The sequence below is a fragment of the Xyrauchen texanus genome, chromosome 21 (assembly GCF_025860055.1).
Source record: "Xyrauchen texanus isolate HMW12.3.18 chromosome 21, RBS_HiC_50CHRs, whole genome shotgun sequence".
Lineage (NCBI taxonomy): Eukaryota > Metazoa > Chordata > Actinopteri > Cypriniformes > Catostomidae > Xyrauchen > Xyrauchen texanus.
The window spans coordinates 16,233,570-16,254,691 of NC_068296.1; the positions used below are offsets into that span (position 1 = coordinate 16,233,570).

The window sequence follows — 21,122 nt, forward strand, 5'->3', positions numbered from 1 at the left end:
GTTAAAGATTATTATTATTCCCAGCAGACAAGTTATTTTTCATTGAGGTCCCAAGTTCCACTTATTATCAGCAGTTAATGCATTCACTTCATTTTTCCAGTGTAGCAACACCTCATTTGAGATAGTGAAATGCCTCTGCTTTGTTCGTGACTCACATCTACTGGGAAGTAGTTGTGTGTTGGTGTCCCACCCATACAGTGGTACTGACTTGGCATTCCTCAGTCAGGGAAGGCAGCAGCCTGCGTAGTATCAAAATCTTTGCTGCATTATTAAAAAACAATTTCTGCATGCTCCTGAGATGTATAATTCTCTCATCTCAAGTTTTCTGAGCTTTTAGTACCCCCCACAAAACAACAAAACTCATATCCTTTGCTGATATGTTGGCTGACAGGTTAAGGAAACAATAGTTCAAATGCCAACAAGAAATTATGATTGTAAAATTGAAGGATATCACATTCCCATTAAAACACTCAAACCCTGCTATAAGCTGTTATAACTGTTGTTCATAAAGTATATATGTTTCCTGAAATACTATTCACTAATTTATATATTACTGACTCACTGACTGTACTCAAAAATGAACATACAGCGCAATATGCTATACAAAACAAATTGCTCAATTGTTGTTTAATGAATAGAATGAATCAGTTTAGCCGATTGACGATTCAGTCAGAAACAATCACAAGATTCGGTCAACTCATTTCCTCACTGAATCACTAATTACTCACTTGCTCAGTGAACTACAGGTTATTGTGTCCGACTCCAAATGAGTTAAGAATTGCTACTGTGTTGTGTGCTTTTTAAAGCACTGTTAAAAATGTTAATTTGTAAGGTTAGTGAAATTTAAAGGGATAGTTCAACCAAAAATAAAAATGATTTCTTAATTTATTCACCCTCATGCCATTCCAGATGTGTGTAACTTTCTTTCTTCTGCTGAAAACAAATGAAGATTTTTTGAAGAATGTTTAAGCTCTTTATGTCCTCACAATGCAAGTGTATGGGTACCAAATTCTTTAAGCTCCTAAAGGACATAAAGGCAGCATTAAAGTCATCCATAAAACTCTAGCGGTTAAATCCATGTCTTCTGAAGTGATATGATAAGTGTGGGTGAGAAACATAAATATTTAAGTCTTTTTTTCTATCAATCTCCACTTCTTTTGTTTTTGGAGATTCACATTCTTCAAGCATATCACCACCTAGTAAAAAGGATTTAACTATTGATCTGTCCACACCCATCATATCACTTTAATTAGGGATGTATGAGACTAGTCGACTAAATGGTTCTGATGCTGCTAGTCGTCACTGGAATTACTAGTCTGTTAAAATTTCCCCCCATTAAACTGATCATAATTTTTACACATTTACATTTGGCTTACTATTTTTACTGAGGCTGTGCTTAAATTACTGTCAAATTAAGGTTACATATTTTAAATTGAATTAATAATACAAATATTATTTTAAAAAGAGGATATCTGGAGCAGATACAAAATGTAATTTCACCTCAGGCTGTGCATGCATCTTTCCTCTCTTACTCACGGCATGTGCAGGAAAATGTTCATTCCCTAGACAAGCAAACTCGGCAAAGTAGTTATGAAATCACTTCGGTGGTGGTGCGGGAATCGGATTTCCAAACATTTTAAAGTCCCTATTGATGTTTTCACATTTGAGTCGTCTTTACATATGTGCATGCTTGTATGTTATTTTGTGCTGTGCAGGCTTTTTCATGCACAGTATAGCAGCTTCAGGTGAGTCAAGTCCCCTCTTTCACCAGACCATGTCGACATGTTAATTTTCCTAAAAGTAGCATAGAAAATAACCATTTATTTTCAACGAGGTGCCGACTGCTTAACAAGTTAAACTATCTTTTATTATTTAGAAAACATTAGGTTTATTGTTGGCTACATCATAGGCCTATTTTTTCTTTCCTATAGCTAATTTTTTATTTATTTTTTTACATTGTAACTGTTATTGGTTAACATTCTTTACCGAACAGCTGTTATATTAGATCAATGGCTAATCTACGACTGCACATCGTGAAATATGCGCAACTTTTCAGCACATATTGTTTCTCTCTTAGATTTGGCTTAGTCTACCTGTTAATTATTTTCAACAAGGTCCAGACTGTTTGAATGTCAAGTAACTTTTACTTAGTGAATTCTGTTAAGAACAGGCTGAGTTGCTCTATTGGTCCGGCACTATTCATTCAATTGTTTTCAATAAATACGGCTGTTAAATACACGCTAACGTTGATTCAGTGATTGCTTGTCATGTTCTATATTTAATTTGCAATGATCATAATGCAAGGCGAGCACGTCGCAGATAAATGCCCCTTTTCAGTGGAATTTAGCGATTTAGCGTTGGATTTGGAATAGATTAAGTATTTTAAATGGGTCACATAAACACATTTTTTTTTACTGTTTTCTGAAGATTGGTTTCTTTTTAGACTAGTCGACTTCTCATTTTTTGTTTAAACGTCAGTGAAATTACTTGTTCCGCACATCCCTATATTTAACCGCTAGTTTTATGGATTACTTTTATGCTGCATTTATGTTCTTTTGGAGCTTCAAATTTTTGGTACCCCTCCACTGCATTCTGAGGACCTACAGAGCTGAAATATCCTTTGTGTTCGGCAGAAGAAAGAAAGTCATACACGTATGGAATGGCATGAGGGTGACCAAATTATTTTTGGGTGAACTATCCCTTTAAATCAGTCTAAGCTGACTGGTTGCTCATATGTGTATAGTGTAGTTATACATATTTTTAACAGAGTTTAAATTTTTCGTAGTAACATTGTATTTGTATAATAATGTTAAAAAAAACTATATTATTTTGGTGAAAAAATATTTTAGTTATTTTTTAGCAAGTTAAACCCAATTTCATGGTTTAGGTGTCAGTCCTAAATAAAATATTGGAGTAATTAATGGATAATGACATCCTTCATTCCCAAAGTCACTGTATATTTGCAGTATTGAATTGAGGGCTTTGTCTATGGTGTTGTATTGGATTTTATTGCTCACAGTTACTGCAGAAAGTCCTATGGCCAACAGGACACTGACATTTATCACATTGTGACCTACTGCAAGCAGAGTTTAACATTTTCCTTATAAATCTTTTTTCTTTGTCCTTTTGTGTCCTTCCCTCCATCTCTCATTCTTCATTTAATTTCTTTATAAATGGCAACAATCTGTATTTTTTGTGTCCTTTATACATTGTCATGTCTCTCTCTCTCTCTCCCTCCCTCCCTCCCTCCACAGAGCACTGGAACTACTTTGGTACAGATGAGAAACTGGGGCCCGTGGCTCTGAGCATTCGCAGAGAGAAACTGGACGATACCAAAGATTTAAAGGACCAGTTCCAGTTCCGGATCATCTTTCGCACCAGTGAGGTGTGTATGACAGAGAAATATGTGCAAACTTCATGAATTGTTCATTTTTATTTATTGTAACATCAAACAAATGTTTATAGTGTGTATCTATTTGATTGAGATTCAAGCTGTATGTGAATAAAACCACTCTGCCAATGTTTAGGCTGTTACTTCAAGGTGAAGTTGACCATTTCTGTGCCTCTAGTGACACTATACACAATTACAAAAAGAATGTCTTTTTTCAAAAATGTTTCCTGAACATTAGCTCTATCTGCCTTTAGTAAAACAGATTGTCACACCTCAAACTCACGCTATTAGTAGAGCAAATGCTGCTGTGTCAGGCTGGTTGGTATACTTAAGCCAACAGTCTTTACACTTATAAGTGGCTTCAAAGTAGGTAATTAGTTGGTCGATTTCCCCAGAAACTGTTAACACTGGCTTTGTGGCACTATCAATACATTGTTTGTTTGAGCATCCTGACCGTCCTGACATGGCAACATTGGTGTGAATTTGGGGCAGGACTCACTATTTGGCTGATTAATGGAAGATGAGTGTTCAGAAAATCTTAAGGTCATTATTTTTGTTTTTCCCTTCTTGATGCTAATGCAGAGCTGTTATCTGAGTTACCGTAGACTTTGTGAGTTCTTTGTTGACTTATCTCATCAACAAGGCGTTTCCATCCGCAGAAGGGCTAGTTCTTGAGTATTCTGTAACTGCTGATCTCCTTGGATTTTAATCCACAACAGTCTCTAGAATTTACTCCGAATGGTGCCAAAAACAAAAAAACATCCGTTGAGCAGCAGTTTTGTGGATGGAAACGCTTTGTTGTTGAGAGAAGTCAACAGAGAATGGCCAGACTGGTTCGAACTGACAAAGTCTATGGTAACTTCGATAACCGCTCTGCACAATTGTAGTGAGAAGTATAGCATCTCAGAATGCTATTTTGAGATGCAGGTTGGTGCTGTTTTGGCGGCACGAGGGGGACCTACACAATATTAGGCAGGTAGTTTTAATGTTGTGGCTGATAGGTGTATATTACACAATTTAGCTTAACCTGTTTAAATTTCCTCTTGTGCAGTCAGAACTAGGCAGATCCAAGTCAAATACTGTAAGCTTTCACCCATGATGGGGCGATTCATTTACCTACAAACTTGCATGCAATCTCCATGGGCATCTCTGTAGTATTGCACCACACTGCAAACTGAAGCTTATTGTTTTCTATTCTCACCGTGATTTTATTAGGTCTAATATAACAGTTTCTACTATTGCAGTTTTACTCCAGAACACTCAAAGGACCATTCAATTTCTCCATGCTGAACTAATAGTAAATTCTGAGCTTGTTATGTGTGTGAGAGACGTTTTTGAGAGAAACAGTGCTGCTCCTTGTGCTTAGTAATGGTTCGGATGTGTGTTTGAAAAGTGCTGAGCTGTACTGGTATGACCACTGCACTGCTGGGTTTAGTCGGATTACATGGTTGCCTAGACAAATCAAACTCACCCTCGCTGTACAATTCAGAGTATAATGCACGCATACACAATCATTATTCTCACCATAGACATGATCATAATCATCAATCAGGCACTTGTTACTAAACAGCCTAGAAGAGACACTCACATTCATATTAAAAACAAGGATGTTATTTTGGCTAGAATTTCGAGTTCAATGACTAAATTGCTGGTTGTCTCTGTGACCAGTCTTATGACATCTTCTGATGTGTGACTATAACCACAGTAAGGCAAAAACAAAAGCTACCAAAAGTCCCTAAAAGTGTTCCACCCATTCCATGATTGTGTACTCCAGTAATTTTTGCATTCATCCAGTCACTGATGACTGCATAAGCATCAATGTTGGAAAGGTCAACGGAGCATGTGAGATGCTGCATGTGATGGATCAGAGAGATTGTGTTGAACACACGGCAGTGGGGAAAGGATGCCACTCAGTGGGCACTTCTGGACTTCAGTATTCTGAATCATTCTCATCTTCTGTCACATGCCTTTTGGTAGGTATTCAGTCAGTCAAATAATATTACTAGATGTCTCATTTTTTTCTTTCTATTTGCTTTTTCTCACATGGCTTCCTGTGGCTGCTGCAGCTGGTCACGATGCGGGGATCAATTCTGGAGGATGCGGTTCTGTCCACAGCAAAGCATGGAACTGTTCGTGGCCTGCCTCTCAAGGAAGTTCTGGAGTATGTGCTGCCAGAGCTCAGCATGTCCTGCTTGCGACTGGCTCTCAACACGCCAAAAGTCACAGAGCAGCTTCTCAAACTGGATGAGCAGGGGGTGAGTGAGGAGTGATCTGTCGGAAACATCTTTCCTGTAAAGTCTGATAAATGTCTGTGTATAGAACTTTGAGAATAAGTTGGTCTTTGAGTTCTGTAAGGGATAGTTTACCCGAAAATTTTTATTTTCTTGCCCTCATTCCATGAGTATGACATGAGAAGTATGACTTCTTTCTTCTGTGGAAGACAAAATATTTGGCAGAATGTCCAAATTGCTCTTTTCGCTGCAAAAAAGTGGATGGAGACCAATGACAGCTGTGATCACCATTCACTTTCATTGAATGTAAAAGGGCAACTTGGACAATCTGCTAGATATCTCCTTTTGTGTTCCATGCAAGAAGAAAAGTTCAACGAGTTTGGAACCACTAGATGGCGAGTAAATTATGTCAGAAGTTTTTGGGTGAAATATCCCTTTAAGTTTCATTTCTGTGTGTATCTATAGCTGAGTCATAAACACAAAGTGGGCATCCTACTGTGTCGGGCGGGACAGAGCACAGAGGAGGAGATGTACAACAACGAAGAGGCTACGCCAGCTTTCACTGCCTTCCTGGAGCTGCTGGGAGAAACTGTGTGTCTGAGGGGTTTCGACAAATATGCTGCCCAGCTAGATACCAAAAGTGATCATCAATTTCTCTTTCTTACAGCGTGTCTTAACTAGGCATGGCTGGATAAAGTGTCCAGCAATAAGAGTGTTTTCCTAATCAACCACAGCCAATAATAGTGTAGCATGTAGTGTAGATAATTTGGTCGGTTGCTTGGTTTCTAAATTTGACATGATGAGCTGGGTAGCTCCGGCCACAATGAAATCTCATCAGTCCAAGATCTCATTCCACAAAGTTGTTTATATAAAATCAGATATATTCTGATAACTTCACAAGCCATGCCTAGTTAGGATGAGTTGTTACAAATGCTCACACACTGTGCTAAGTAAGAGTTAACATCCTTTGTAAATGTTTTGATGTGGCAAGTGCATGCCAAGGTGGGGCTCTTATCATAAATACACTCACAAATCCCTCTGATTGAGTGTTAGTGAATGAATGACTGCAGTTACTAGAAACTTTGAGTGTAATTGAAACTCACACTGGAATAGATAACAGCCATGCTCATTTTTACACATTCTCCATATCCCCAATCACATAAGAACATCTTAATGAACACTTAAGCATTACTCGGATGGGATTAGTGTTCTAAACAATGTTTGAGTTACAATTATTAACATAGGACGTCCATAATTTCATGTTCAGATTCTGACAGGATCTCTGGTAGTTATTATTAAGATGAGTGTGTTTATTGCCTATATATGGCCATTAAGTAATCAAAAAAACCCACTGAAACAAACATGACCAGTGTGATATCTTTAACATAATGAATATAATTAATGGAAGGAATGGTGAAGATAATACCGTCCTGAGCGGTCAAATCAAACTTTTGATTTCATTCTCTTTTTGTGAGGTTGTGTGAGAAAAAAACAGATGTGTTAGGTATGGGTGGGATTAAAATTGCAAAGTAGGTCTGTGAAAACACAAATGTATGGTACCTAACCTCCATATAGAAAACTAGTCCCATTCGAACCGAGCGTTATAGAAGAAATCTAAAAATTGTTGATTAAATGTCTTAATGTGTATGTGTGTTGTTTACCGTTACTGTTAGGTTACTAATATTACTCACGGAAGCAATTAAGGTGAAGATCTTACTGACGCTGCTTCTACAGTGGCTGTTCTGAGTGGTTAATGATCAGAGACTTTTGAAATAATTATTTTTGCGTCGGATGGGATGCCAGCTTTTATTTTGCTCAGAAAGTTGACTTAAAGGTCTAAATCCATAATGAAAGTGCACCAAACAGGGTAACCAGAAATTTAGCTTTAATTACAGTATTCCACAGGCCCAAATATTTGAGAAGCTTTGTGGAAAAAATACAATACCCCATTCAGATACATTCCAATTTTAGGACCTTCGAGTGAGTCAAAAACAGCAGGTTATTTGCTCCGTAATTATAAGAGGCTGTGCAAGAAAAATACAGATCTGTTCGAAATGGACGGGATAAAATCACAAAGTAGTCTGTGCCTACACACATTTATGGTACCTAACCTCCTTTTAGAAAACAAGCACCATCCAAACATGTGTATATGTGGGTTAGGGTTAGGTTAGCTTTAGGGTTAGGTTATGAATATAATTACTGGAAGGAATTAAGGCGAAGATCTTACGGATGCTGTTTCTATAATGGCTGTTCTGAGCAGTTAATCATCAGACTCTTGATTTAATAATTTTTTTGCATTTCATGGGATGCAAGCTGTTATTTTGCTCAGAAAGTTGGCTTAAAGATCTGAATTCATAATGAAGGTGCACCAAACAGCAAAACCAGAAGTTTGGCTTTAATTACAGTATTAGGCAGGTCTAAATGTTTGTGGGAAAAATGACTATACTGCAATCAGAAACCTTTGAGTTAGTCAAAAAAATATTTTTCAAAAAAGTAGTTTGCTCCGGAGGTTGTCCAAAAAATGCAGATATGTTTGATTTGGACATGATTCAATTTGGAAAGTACATCTGTGAAAACACAAATTTACAGTATGGTACCTAACCTCTTTATAGAAAACTGGTCCCATCCGAACCGAGTGTTAAAAAATAAATATATATATTTTTTTTATTATTACATTTTAATGTGCATGTTTCTACACTCTAATCTTAATGTGTATGTGTGGATTTTGTTTAACAGCGGACTCAACTGGAACAAACTCCCTGTATACCACCTACCAGGACTATGAGATCATGTTTCATGTGTCCACCATGCTTCCATACATGCCCAATAATCCTCAACAGGTGAGACATACACACAGCATCCTTACATCAAAGCGCTTCTATAGAGCCTGTTCTTTCAACAGGCATGACCCAACTTATCCCGCCCGACACATAACCCCCTCCTCCTCCTCTCTCCAACCTGGAAATTCTCCCAGAGTGCCATTCACATTGTTTAGATTCCCTTCAACCCTTTTCTCCTTGTTTTCTCCATTGTGTTTATTTTGGGTGCTGTATGTGGCAGACCCAGTTTGCAAAGGAACATCTGGGAAAGTACAGTAGTTTATGGAGTGGCAGCAGTAAATCCAGTGGAAGTTCTTCAGCCCTTATTTTGTGGAACGCAAGTGGCTTCTGGATGCCCACTCTCAGAGTCTTATGAGTCTTATCAGGATATGAGGATTGTTCTCACCCTATCTCTTTCTGTTTGTTTTTCTCTTTCATCTTCTGCTGTTTTTATGTTCTCTGGTGTATGAATCAGAGCAGGGTGTGGTGCTCTGTTTTCAGATTTCCATGGTATTCATTATAATCCAATAATGTGGCGGCTTCTGCCCAAAGGTGTTGTTGTGTGCCTGTGTGTCAATAGAGTATTGCCTTGAAAACATTAATTGAAAACAGACAAAATCCAACATTGAATGGTATTTGCTCATTTAACTTGCGTAGTTGGACATATTTATAATTAAAATAGAATATTAAGTGGGAAATCATGTAGGGAGAAACTTGATTTTGTCTATCAGGACTTCATTGGGGTTGGTGGTGACACCTTAGGTTATGAAAGTATTGGGTAATATAATTTTTTCCCCTCCTGTGCTGCTTTGGTTACATAGCAGCACAGAAATTTAATTAGCCGCTTTTCCACTATAGGGCCAGTGTGAGCCAGGGCTATTATCGGGCCAATAGCCCACATAGATTGCCCTAAAACCCACCTTTAATATGCCATCCTGGTGCCAACGCCACACACCCCGCCCATTTCACAAGGAAGAGGGAAAATCAAGCTGAGGTATCAGACCCTGGAGATTAGCTAGCCCTATAAATTAAAATGGATTTTCCCTGGGTGCTTAGATGTTGGCCCCAGGGAACCCTAGAGGAGGCACGAATAAGCCCAAGAAGTGACAGTAGAACGCAATTGACACGCACTAGCACACCCTCATTTTGCTCGATAGTGGAAACGTGGTTATTGAAAGCATCCCCCTTTTTCGAAAGACGTGCACTGATGTGGGTGTGATTTTATTTTTATTTTTTTTCGTGTTTAATTAAAGCTGCCGTGTGTAATATTTTTTGATGTTACAATACTTATGCCTGATCTCAGTAAGTTGATTTTCCCAAAAAGTGTAAATACTGTGCTCTATTTGTTTGAGCTGTCCGACATATCAACTTCTGACTTAAAGATTGGTGTGACTTTGAGGCAGGTTAACCTTTTTGTCCAAACAATGCAAGGTGAGTAAGAAGCGTTAGGAGTGTTTGGAGTGTAAAATCTTCTTGACCATTTTTGCATTAAGCAAATTCACCCAATCTGCTCTCACTTAGACAACCTGCAGAGGGCAGTATTTATCAAATAATTATTTCTCTCACACAAAGACAGCCACTCACATGGGAGTTTGTTGTAATGATTAGGAAGAAATTAAGTGATGTAGAATAATCTCAGGGTACAGGAGTGTCTCCCTCAGGATTTATTATAGTGTGTGGGAGGTCCATGTTAACATTCACGAAAGACCCGTGTTTCCATGGTTTTTCATGTGTGTGGTTGAACTGTAAAATAGCATGTATATTTTATGGCCTCTCGTGATTACAAATGGGTCAGCAACCTCTATTGCTCTGACTCTGATTGGAGGCCTGTATTTCTAACACAAAGATTCTATAATTTCATGGTCTATTAATAAATATGGATTAGCAGCAGTTTTTAAACATCGGTTCTCAGCACCTCTGCTGTCAAATCTCTTTCCATACAGTATCCACTTGTGCGGAGATGATCAAGTGTTTACATTTAATTTTCTATGTGAGCTCTATGAGCTTCTATGTTTATCAGCAGAGTGGAGCGAGAAGTGCGAAACGGCTTTATGTATTGTGTATTGAAAGCAATCATATTGAATGCAACCACACTGTTGTTCTTTTTACAGACCTCACCAGAGGAATCATTGTACATCTCTGTAGATATTTCTGCAAATTCCCGCATTCCCTTTTTTACTGTGATACAGTCTATCCTTCTTTCTATCTCATGCTTTTCTCATCTCATATCTGTTTTGTGGGTACATAGTATGCAAATAAATAATAAACTGAGTGAAACAAATCCCTTACAGAGCCATATCTAGTGACCAGAATATCATAGAAACTTGGTGGTGGGTTCCTGTAATGCCCTCACAACCAATCAAGACACCCTAGCAATGCTTTTGCTCCGGGGATGACGCGGGACCCACCTTTGTGGTGGTAGATTGTGAAAGGAACAGTGACACGCTTCTTCCCTCCATAGTGCTATGGTCTACTCCTTGGGCAAGAGTGAATAACCCTTGAGCCTCCCATACTAGGGTCACAGTTGTTTATATACTTTTATTTTATTTTGTTTTTTCTCTCTACTGTACTTGAGTTTGCCCATCTTCTTATACCATCACTTTCTACCTCTCCGTAAGGACCCTGAGTAGTTAAAGTCCTATTATCCCCCTGCTACTCGTAAAAACCTGTGTCGGTGGAGGAAGAGATCCTGAGATCAAACATTCATTGCAGCCTTTATGTAGATGAAATTTGAATTTGCTACAGAGGCAAATTCATGAACAGAATTGATTGAAAATCCATCTGACAGTTAGGGTCCAGGCCTGGTCCAACGGGTTTAAGTTCTCAAAGACTAAAACAGTCTATGCATTTTTGCCAGTTACACTCTCTCCATCATGACCCAGAGCTATTTATGTATGGCGATCCTATCAAAGTTGTCAAGGAGACCAAATTCCTTGGAATAACCTTTGACAATAAATTGTCTTTTATCCCTCGCGTAAAGATTTTAAAAGAGATGTCTTTTTAAAGCAATGGATTTTTTAAAGGTTTTAGCAAAGGCTATATGGGGAGCAGAGAGCTCAGTTCGCCTACATTTTTACAGAACTCTGATCAGATAAAGCTTGAAATATGGAAACGTAGCTTATGGCTCAGCCAGGAAATTGTATATCCGATTTTTGGACACAGTTTACCATCAAGGCATACATCTACCACTGGGGGCCTTCAGAACATCACCAATTCAAAGTTGTATTTAGTGGCTAATAAAATTTCTCTAGAGAACAGATGTGTCAAATTAGCCTTGTAATACTCAACAAAAGTAAAGACCAACAAAGTAAATCGAGCATATCATGCAATCTTCTCACCCCAATATTTATATCTGTATGAGAGAAAACAGAGGCATATCCAACCTTTTAAATTCCCTTCTTGAAAACATAAAAGTTGACTTAAGCATACTAGAACAGACATACTTCTGCAGCATCCCACCTTGGAATCTAAAAAAAAATCTAAAATAATCCTGTATTTAACAAGAAACAAAAAATCTGAAACCCATCCGAATGAAGACCTTCAACAACTCCTGGATATCACAGAGATGTTTCCATCACACACGCCTATATATACAGAAGAATGAATGTCTGGAGATCATGTGTCAGCTGCATATGTGATCTGTCACCAAAAAAACTGAATAAACATCCCCAATCAGAGCTCAATTTTTACAGCAGAGCCCAATGCTATTATTCTAGCACTGGATCACATCAAGACCACACAACAGAGAAATGTATTAAATGTATAATAACAAACTTAAAATCATGTCTTCAAGTGCTTGCATCACTCAAAAATGACCACCCAGCCCTTGTAAAGACTCTAACCAAATTGTCAGCTCTGGAGGCACAGAATTTTAAAATTAACATTTGCTGGGTAACTTGCCATTGTGGAATCCTTAGAAATGAACAAGCAGACTCTGCTGCTGAAGAAGCTCTTTCTACAGATCTTAAAAAATGCTCCATACCACCCTCTGATCTGAAACCTACCATAATCTCTTACATCATCAACATATGGCAAACAGAATGGGATCAATGCATTACAAACCAATTGATTGAAATCACCCCTGTAGTGGGTAAAAGTATCAGATCATTTACACCCATTGCCGAATAGGACATTCCAGACTCACACATACGTTTTTAAAATCAGATGAAGATCCACCATTATGCAACGCATTTTTCTGACTATCTTTGAAGCATATTTTATTGGTTTTAATTATTTTACTCCGCAAACACTTTTGAAGAGATTTTTAACAATGTCATCCCTGAGTCAGCTTTAGAGTTATTAACGAAAATACATAAAAAAAAACCTTATATAGGTTTTTATTTACACTAAATAACTTTTTTTTTTTTGCCATGAAAATATCATGACGTAAAATCACTAACTAACTAACTAACTAACTAACTGCCTTGCAACCATCCAGAATACACTAGCAACCATGTAGCAACCACTCAGGACACCTTAGCAACCCATGGTGTGTAACACTCTGGCATTGAGTTTTGCATGGGCATGCACCATTCACATTTGAAAGAAAATGCAAAAATCTAGTGGATTAATTAATTGTATTGCTCAATTGTATTTGTTGTCTCTCTTTCATTTCTCACACAGCTCCTGAGGAAGAGGCATATAGGAAATGATATAGTCACTATTATATTCCAGGAGCCAGGAGCTCATCCGTTCACTCCACAGAATATTCGCTCTCACTTCCAGCATGTGTTTGTCATTGTCCGTGTGCACAACCCTTGCTCTGACAACACATGCTACAGGTTGGCCTTGTTTCCATAGCAACCTTTACTAAGCACATTTTTGCATGCTTGGCCTGTAATAACCAAGAGATGTTTTTTTAAATTAGGCTCATTGCGTGAAGGCTTTACTCAGGTTTATTTTGTTTGTAAATTTTGAATTAGCTTATTTTTTGTTAGTTTTAATGTTAGTTTTAGATTCATTTGTGTTTTTATTTGAGTTTTTTGTATTTGACTGCTGCAAAATTTAGTGTTAACTTAAAAAAAACATTGAATTTCTCAGGGACATCTATTCTATTAGCCTGCTTGTTTTTTCTATCTAGTGGCATTTCCAGGTTTAATTAAGACAGGTTGGAAAGGTTTAATATTTTAAAATGTACTGTGTATCCATCTAAATCTTTTTAAATATTTTAACAAATTAATTTGTGGTAATAGTTATTTTATGTAATTTAAAGTCATTTAAATTTGTTGTAGTTTAGTTTAAGTTTTTACAATTATGTTGTTAGTTTTATGTTGTTAATTTATGTTAGTTTTTATTTTTATGTCTGTTAATAAAAATTTTTTATTTAACTTTTGTTTTAGTTTTTGGTAACAATAACAACTAAATAGTCTCTAATGTGATTGTTGTTTCTTTTTTCTTTCTATAGTGTTGCAGTGACGCGCATGAAGGACGTCCCCCCATTTGGCCCACCTCTCCCTTCAAATTACATGTTCCGTGACACCACCGCCTTCCGCACCTTCCTGCTCGCCAAGGTCATCAACGCTGAGAATGCTGCACACAAATCGGAGAAGTTTCATGCCATGGCGACCCGCACACGCCAAGGCTACCTGCGTGACCTGGCGGAGAACTGTGTTTCTACTACACCACTGGACACTTCAGGCAAGCTGAACAATCTCATCTCCTTGGCCTCCAAACGCAAGGAACGTGTACGAGCACGGGAGGGGGCTGAGATGGGTGCTGCAGGGGCACTTGTTTGGCGCGTACTTGCTCAGGACTTCAGTGGCGGAGGTGCCGAGCTGCCTTGTGCACTGGCCATCTCAAATGAGTATGTAGTACTGGCAGACTGCTCCACCAAAGAGGTGGTTTTTAACTGTTTCTGTGCCGATGTGATTGGCTGGACAGCAGAGAGAATTGTGCTGAAGATTTTCTATGGCAGAGGAGACCACGTGGCCTTGAGGGTGCCTGAGTGCAGTGCCCAAGATATCAGAGAAGTGGTGCAAAGACTTAAGGTGACATGGAATGCATTACAGGCACCAGTGATGCTGTGTCTGTGTTTTGTTTTATATTTATTTACAACGTATGTATCGTAACTTGTTTCACATATGGTTCCCACAGCCATGGAAAACCTGGAAATATAGGGGAACTCTTACAGTTTTCAGACTTGGAAATATCATGGATAATAATAACAATTTTAAAAGTCATGGACATTGCTCTTGTGTAGAGAATAGCCAGCCAAACCATAGTGAAGTTGAATCTTTTTGATGATTCAATCAAACTGCTTGACAAATCAGTTTGAATAAAATTTTAGCCAAAATTAGCCTCATTCAGTAATAAACAAATTACTGTAAATGTCATGGAAATTCAGTTATCAAAAAGTGTGGGAACTCTAAGTGAATTCATTGGCTGTGAGCTCACCAAGAATTGGTTTTGTATGGAATATGCCATATGTAGTATCTAAGCTCCTGTTTTTCTGCATTCTCTTGGCAGGCATTGACAGTAGGTTGTGAAACGGTTGATATGACGTTGCGACGTAATGGGTTAGGCCAGCTTGGTTTCCATGTGCGTCTGGATGGAACAGTGTCTGAGGTGGAGGAATATGGTTTCGCCTGGCAGGCGGGACTCCGGCAGGGCAGCCGATTGGTAGAGATCTGCAAGGTTGCTGCAGTCACACTCTCCCATGATCAGATGATTGACCTTCTGCGGACGTCTGTCACTGTAAAAGTGGTCATCATTCCACCTTACGAAGAGGGAGGGGCGCGCAGGTGAGTTTATGGGAAATTCTTGCCTGTTGTTTGAGGTTGACGTTTGGATAACTTGCTTTTTCATTAAAGGGATATTCATTCAAAAATGGCATTTCTGTTATCATTAACTCACCCTCATGTATTCATATTATTCATATTTGGTAAAGAAAAACAATTAAAATCTGTAACGTTGTATATTAAAAAAAAGTGATACAAAGGCAAAGATGCCGCAATATATATTATATTAGAGATATGGGACCACACAGCCTTCATACCGCTCAGGGAGGAGACGCTTTCTGTCTTCTAGAGATTAATGTAGTTTGGTGTGAAAAGTGCAAATCAATCCCAGAACAACAGCAAAGGACCTTGTGAAGATGCTGGAGGAAACGGGTAGACATAATCTATATCCACAGTAAAACAAGTTTTATATTGACATAATCTGAAAAGCTGCTCAACAAGGAAGAAGCCACTAGGCCAAATCTGCCATAAAAAGCCAGACTACAGTTTGCAAGTGATCTTGCAAGATCAAAGATCTTAATTTTTGGAGAAATGTCCTCTGGTCTGATGAAACAAAGATTGAACTGTTTGACCATAATGACCATTGTTATGTTTGGAGGAAAAGGGGTGAGGCTTGATAGCCGAAGAACACCATCCCTACCGTGAAGCATGGGGGTGGCAGCACCATGTTGTAGGGGTGCTTTACTGCAGGAGGGATTGGTGAACTTCACAAAGTAGATGGCATCATGAGGAAGGAAAATGATGTGGACATATTGAAGCAACATCTCAAGACATCTGCCAGGAAGTTTAAGCTTGGTTGCAAATGGGTCTTCCAAATAGACAATAGAAGCATACCTCCAAAGTTGTGGCAAAATGGCTTAAGGACAACAAAGTCAAGGTATTGAAGTGGCCATCACAAAGACCTGATCTCAATCCGATAGAAGATTTGTGGGCAGAACTGAAAAAGCATGTGAGAGCAAGGAGGCCTACAAACCTGACTCTGTTACACCAGTTCTGTCTGGAGGAATGAGCCAGATTTCTAGCAACTTATTGTGAGAAGTTTGTGGAAGGCTACCCAAAATGTTTGACCAAAGTTAAACAATATAAAGGCAATGCTACCAAATACTAACAAAGTGTATATAAACTGACCCACTGGGAATGTGATGAAGGAAATAAAAGCTCTCTACTATTATTCTGACATTTGACATTCTTAAAATAAAGTCGTGATCCTAACTGACCTACGACAGGGAATGTTTTTTTATGATTAAATGCCAGGAATTGTGAAAAACTGAGTTTAAATGTATTTGGCTAATGTGTATGTAAACTTCTGACTTCAACTGTTCCTTTTCCTTCAGCATTTATTGACTGTGATCAAAACCAGTTGCACTGTTTCTGGTAACTGCAACGGCTCCTGACAAGTGATCTAAAGCTTTTATTTTATTGGTCAGGGCATTTCTTCGGCAGGCGAAGAAAAACAATTTATACACTCGCCATAAAAAAAACTTTGTAGGTGTGTGATTAGGCATGAGTGTTCACTCCAGGTGAGAATGGCTCATTAGGTATATACATTGTTTCAATTTAAAATGTTGATCACGGCAGAAATCACGCCAGATATTCACATTTGGCGTGCAAAGTCCTTTACTGGTTGGGAACTAGTTGGGAAGGTGATTAAATAATGATAGAATTTTAATTTGTATCTATATTACTTGGACTGTAAACAGTATATGCATGCACACATAAATAATATATTGATCGAAGGACATTGAGTGTTGATGCTATTTCAAGAGAAATAAAAATGCTGTGATTTTCATGTCCAGCTAAAGAGGATGGGTGAAAAGCCATTAGACCAGCATTGCTATCAGATTGCTTAGATAGCTCTCATGACTTCAATAAAATCATTCCGCTTTCATAAATTATTAAACAGAGAAGTCCATAAAAGACTGTCAGACTACAGCCTGTCTGAGAGTATTGAGACAAGAGCTTTGACTGGTTCCTTCATTCAGTATACGATTGTCTTGAACACCAGCCTGAGATGTTCCAGACAGCTTTCATTTATGTCAGCGTTATCACTCTAGCATTTTATGCTAGAATGAGCATAATATTCCCACATTACTTTTGTTTGTGTTGACGTTTTAGACAATGCTATTTGTGTTTCACATAATATACAATTCTGTGAATAAGCTTCTCTCATGAACGTGCAACCAACAAGGTTTACACAAAGCCGTGCCGCAGAATAAACCAAGTGTTTGCTAGGACAAAACACAAATTATGCCTTTTATCGCTTGTCACTTAATTGCGTTGTGTCTGCTTAGGACATAGCCTTGCAATATTGCATTGTTCATATTGCATTGCCTTACGTGCTTTGTGTGTGGAGAGCTATTTGTACAGTATAATGCATTGAGTTGCTGCTTATGTAAAGCATTCCAGATCAGTCACTAATGAGGTTCCATTTAATTTAGGCAGCATAGCAACTCACTAGGTTTTGGAAAGAGTCCTTCTCTGACAGCTGATTGTAGGAAACTCAACTCAGCAAGAGTCGTCTGTTCAGAAAACAGCAAATTTAAGCTGAAAATGTGGGCAGCAGCACATTTCAGATCTGACAGGTATCCGGAGACATTTTCATTTTGGAACGATTAATTATGGCTCTCGTGGCAGAATTAATGCAGCTTGTTGCAGATGCCTGCTGGTTGTGAAAACCCTATGATATAATTCAAACATTCAATTTCCTTGTTTTTATAGGTGATCCAAAAAATTATAAAACCTGCTCGCTGTATGTTTACCTGAGAGGAAAAGCTCTTTGTCTGGTGCACATACACACACACACACACACACACACACACACACACACACACACACACACACACACACACAGGCACTCACCAGATTTTGAGAACGTTGGCAGACGCCTCAGTTCTCAGGGGAAAAGTGAGTGGGAGTGTTAGAGAGAGAAAAAGAGTGTTAGGAGAGGAGAGAGGGATGGAACAGTTTACAGATGAAAACGGTGATTATGTGAAGCCTCCGTTTAGCTGCATCGAAAAGGTACGTTTGCGAGCACATCTAAACTGCTCAAACTGTAATTATGAAACTGATAGTTCCTACTCTAAATTCTGTTTGGATGAGCTGCGTTGTAAAATTAAAAAAATGCACAATTATGAACACATTCTAAAGCATGCAAATACGCAAAGTTGGCTGAACAAGCTACACTGCTTACATTGTTTTTTTGTTTTACAGCAGACAGGATAATTAACTATAAGGCTTGGCAGATGAATTGTTATTCTGATAATTATTCATAATATATTTAACCAGTCTTTAAGCGCACAGCCTCTTGTGGCTTGCTTGATTCAAAATGATATATGTGCACACACACAAATGTATTGCAGTTCATGCAATGCATAGTGCATGAATGTTAACATAATTTACAATCGCATAACTTTCTGCTTAGTGGCTGCTATTAGTGACTAATTTCTCAGCAGCTTGTTTGATTGCGTGCTAGCAGGACAGGTTTTCTTCTTTGCGGTAAGATTCTGTTAGTAAACTCCATTGAAACATTCTCTCTCACACACATGCATGCATCCCAACACCTCCCATCGACAACGGCTATGGTGTGAAAGAGTGTGTTGATTACATGCTTAGACATGTTTCTCTTTGTGTCTTTCTTTCCATTTCCCTCTTCTATTTGTATCTCTCTCACCCTCTCTTCTTCGTCGTTGAATTTCCTGGGAAGCAGATTGCATGAAATTTAAGCCATATATCTGTGAAAAGAGGCTCAAAATAAATAAATAAAGGGGTATTAATTAAGAAATTCATCCTGCATGAAGCAGAGAGAGGAAAAGGATGGCGTGTGTTTAGAATGCAGACTGTAGATGCTGAGACATGTCTGAGAAGTGGGAGGGTATTACATACAGAGGAAAGAACCTACCCCTCCTTTTTCTATCTCTCTCTCCTCTTGTTATGATAGTGAATGAGAGGATTGGAGGGTTGAGGAAAGCAGTGTGTATGTGTGCGTGTATGGTTGTCAGGGCTCGTCTGTACTTCAGCTGTCAGTTAAGCTGCCCCATGGCTCTGCCGCGGACATCAAATACAACAGCATATTCTACACTTCGAGGTTAGTGACGGACTTGGAGACAAAGAGAGGATGGAGGGGAGTGCTGGAATTGAATTGATTGTACTGTAACAAAGACTAACAAGGAATGAGAATACTAGGGCACAGTGATCACATAGCCGGCAGAGGTTTTGAACGGAAGGATTGATGGATGGTTGGCAGTAAAAGAGGAGTGGTGGTACTGACAGCACTCTTTAAGTGATGGAATGAAAGACCTTCAGTGCAACAACATGAGGCTCTGGCCTTTGTCCAGCCATGGCTTCTATCTCTTTGGTTTGTGTAGTGTTTCTGTGCGCTAAAGGGTCGTTATGGTTAGTAAGGGTGTATAGAGCTGTTCAGCTTGTAGTCCAAAAACCCGTAAGAGAATTCAAACCAAAATGTAGTAAATGCATATCATAAGCAGTGTTGGTTACGTTACAAAAAAGTAATCCACTACAAATTACAAGATACTTTTCTCAAAATTATACTCTGATTATTTTACTGATTACTTAATTAAAAAGTAATGACATTACTAATTACTTTCATTTTAAGTTTAAATAATAATTGCATTTCCGCTCAACATATTCAGTATAATGTCTATTTTCTCCTTGTTCATTGTCGTATATCCTCCAGCTGTCACTGAAATGCAAACAGACATAGATTTTAAACATATGAATTAACATTTTAATTGTATTACATATAATTTTTTCATATATATATATTTGTAACGCAAGTAATGTACTTAAAAGTAATTACTTTCATTGAATGTCAGTAACTGTACTTTACTAACTAACTAAATGTTTTTTCAATGTAGTTGACTTTACATTTATCCTCCATGCAAATTTCTCCTTTCAGCATGCCTGTGTAGTCTGTCAGGGGAAGTTTATTTTCTCATGTGGTCTTCAAAAGAGAGCTTTTGGTGTATTAGTCAGAAGTGCTGTGGAGCCACTGTGTAATCCATTCTCTGCTCTCCTCCTGCTTTCTTTGTATACATTTTTTTTTTTTTTGGCTTTCTGTCTGTTTCTCTTTTTTCTTTCCTGTGGACAGATGATAATGAGAAATCTGTAATTAGTGCCAAGACAAGCATCAATATTTGATCAAACCCTGAGTATTTAACTTGTAACATACCATTTGTGCTATAGACAATAATGACATTTTGACAACATTTTGTTAATCTTACGTACAATTTTTACGTTGCATATGATAAAAGGGACAGAGAGTGAGGGATACATTTAAACTTAAACGGAACAGTCCCTGTGGTGCTGACAAGCTAAATAGGCTTATATGAGGATGATAAATCTATCTGATGAGAAGAAACTAAAATCAAAGGACAGTTGGACCTTGACTTGAGTCCTTGTGTAAAATTGCTGACAGTGGAGGGGGTTTCCGATACAGTGGGGGGTTCAGTTACTCATCATCATCAGAAAGCAGAGAGATACTGGTGCTGATGAGAGCATTTGTTTGGCATTCAGTCGGGGTTGGTGTAAAGGTTGAAAGGGATTTTGGGACTAATCTACTAGTGAACCAGACCCGCTGTACTCAAAGAGTTCACACTCACAAATTACAGCAGAACCATTTGCTCTAACCATCCCTTAAAAGCTGTAACCTCTCACATGGGATAAAGGGTTTGGATATGTTTCATTAAGCTGTGGACAACGACTTTAAAACCATCATCATGATTCATGTTAACACTGACCCCAGTGGTTGCCTTAAGGTTTTACAATTAATTTAGATATGAACTGATGACAGTTATCGAGGACTCAAATATAGTATATAGCTGGAGCGTTTTCACTGATGAGATTATAAATGAGAGTACAAAAAATAAAACGAGAAATAATACAGAATGTACCATTTTTTTTTTTAAAAGTGTGGCGTGAATATGAT

General features: G+C 38.2%; 1 protein-coding gene across 1 annotated transcript in view; it reads left to right on the top strand.

Moving 5' to 3' along the window:
• LOC127661811 (signal-induced proliferation-associated 1-like protein 3) overlaps positions 1 to 21,122 on the top strand; it is a 130,181-nt gene that overhangs the window by 91,506 nt on the left and 17,553 nt on the right. Inside the window, exons 3-9 of the mRNA XM_052152707.1 lie at positions 3,255 to 3,385; positions 5,458 to 5,646; positions 6,088 to 6,262; positions 8,359 to 8,462; positions 13,065 to 13,222; positions 13,846 to 14,428; positions 14,907 to 15,181. Coding sequence (XP_052008667.1) covers positions 3,255 to 3,385; positions 5,458 to 5,646; positions 6,088 to 6,262; positions 8,359 to 8,462; positions 13,065 to 13,222; positions 13,846 to 14,428; positions 14,907 to 15,181 — 1,615 coding nt within the window. The remainder of the gene's footprint in view (positions 1 to 3,254; positions 3,386 to 5,457; positions 5,647 to 6,087; positions 6,263 to 8,358; positions 8,463 to 13,064; positions 13,223 to 13,845; positions 14,429 to 14,906; positions 15,182 to 21,122) is intronic.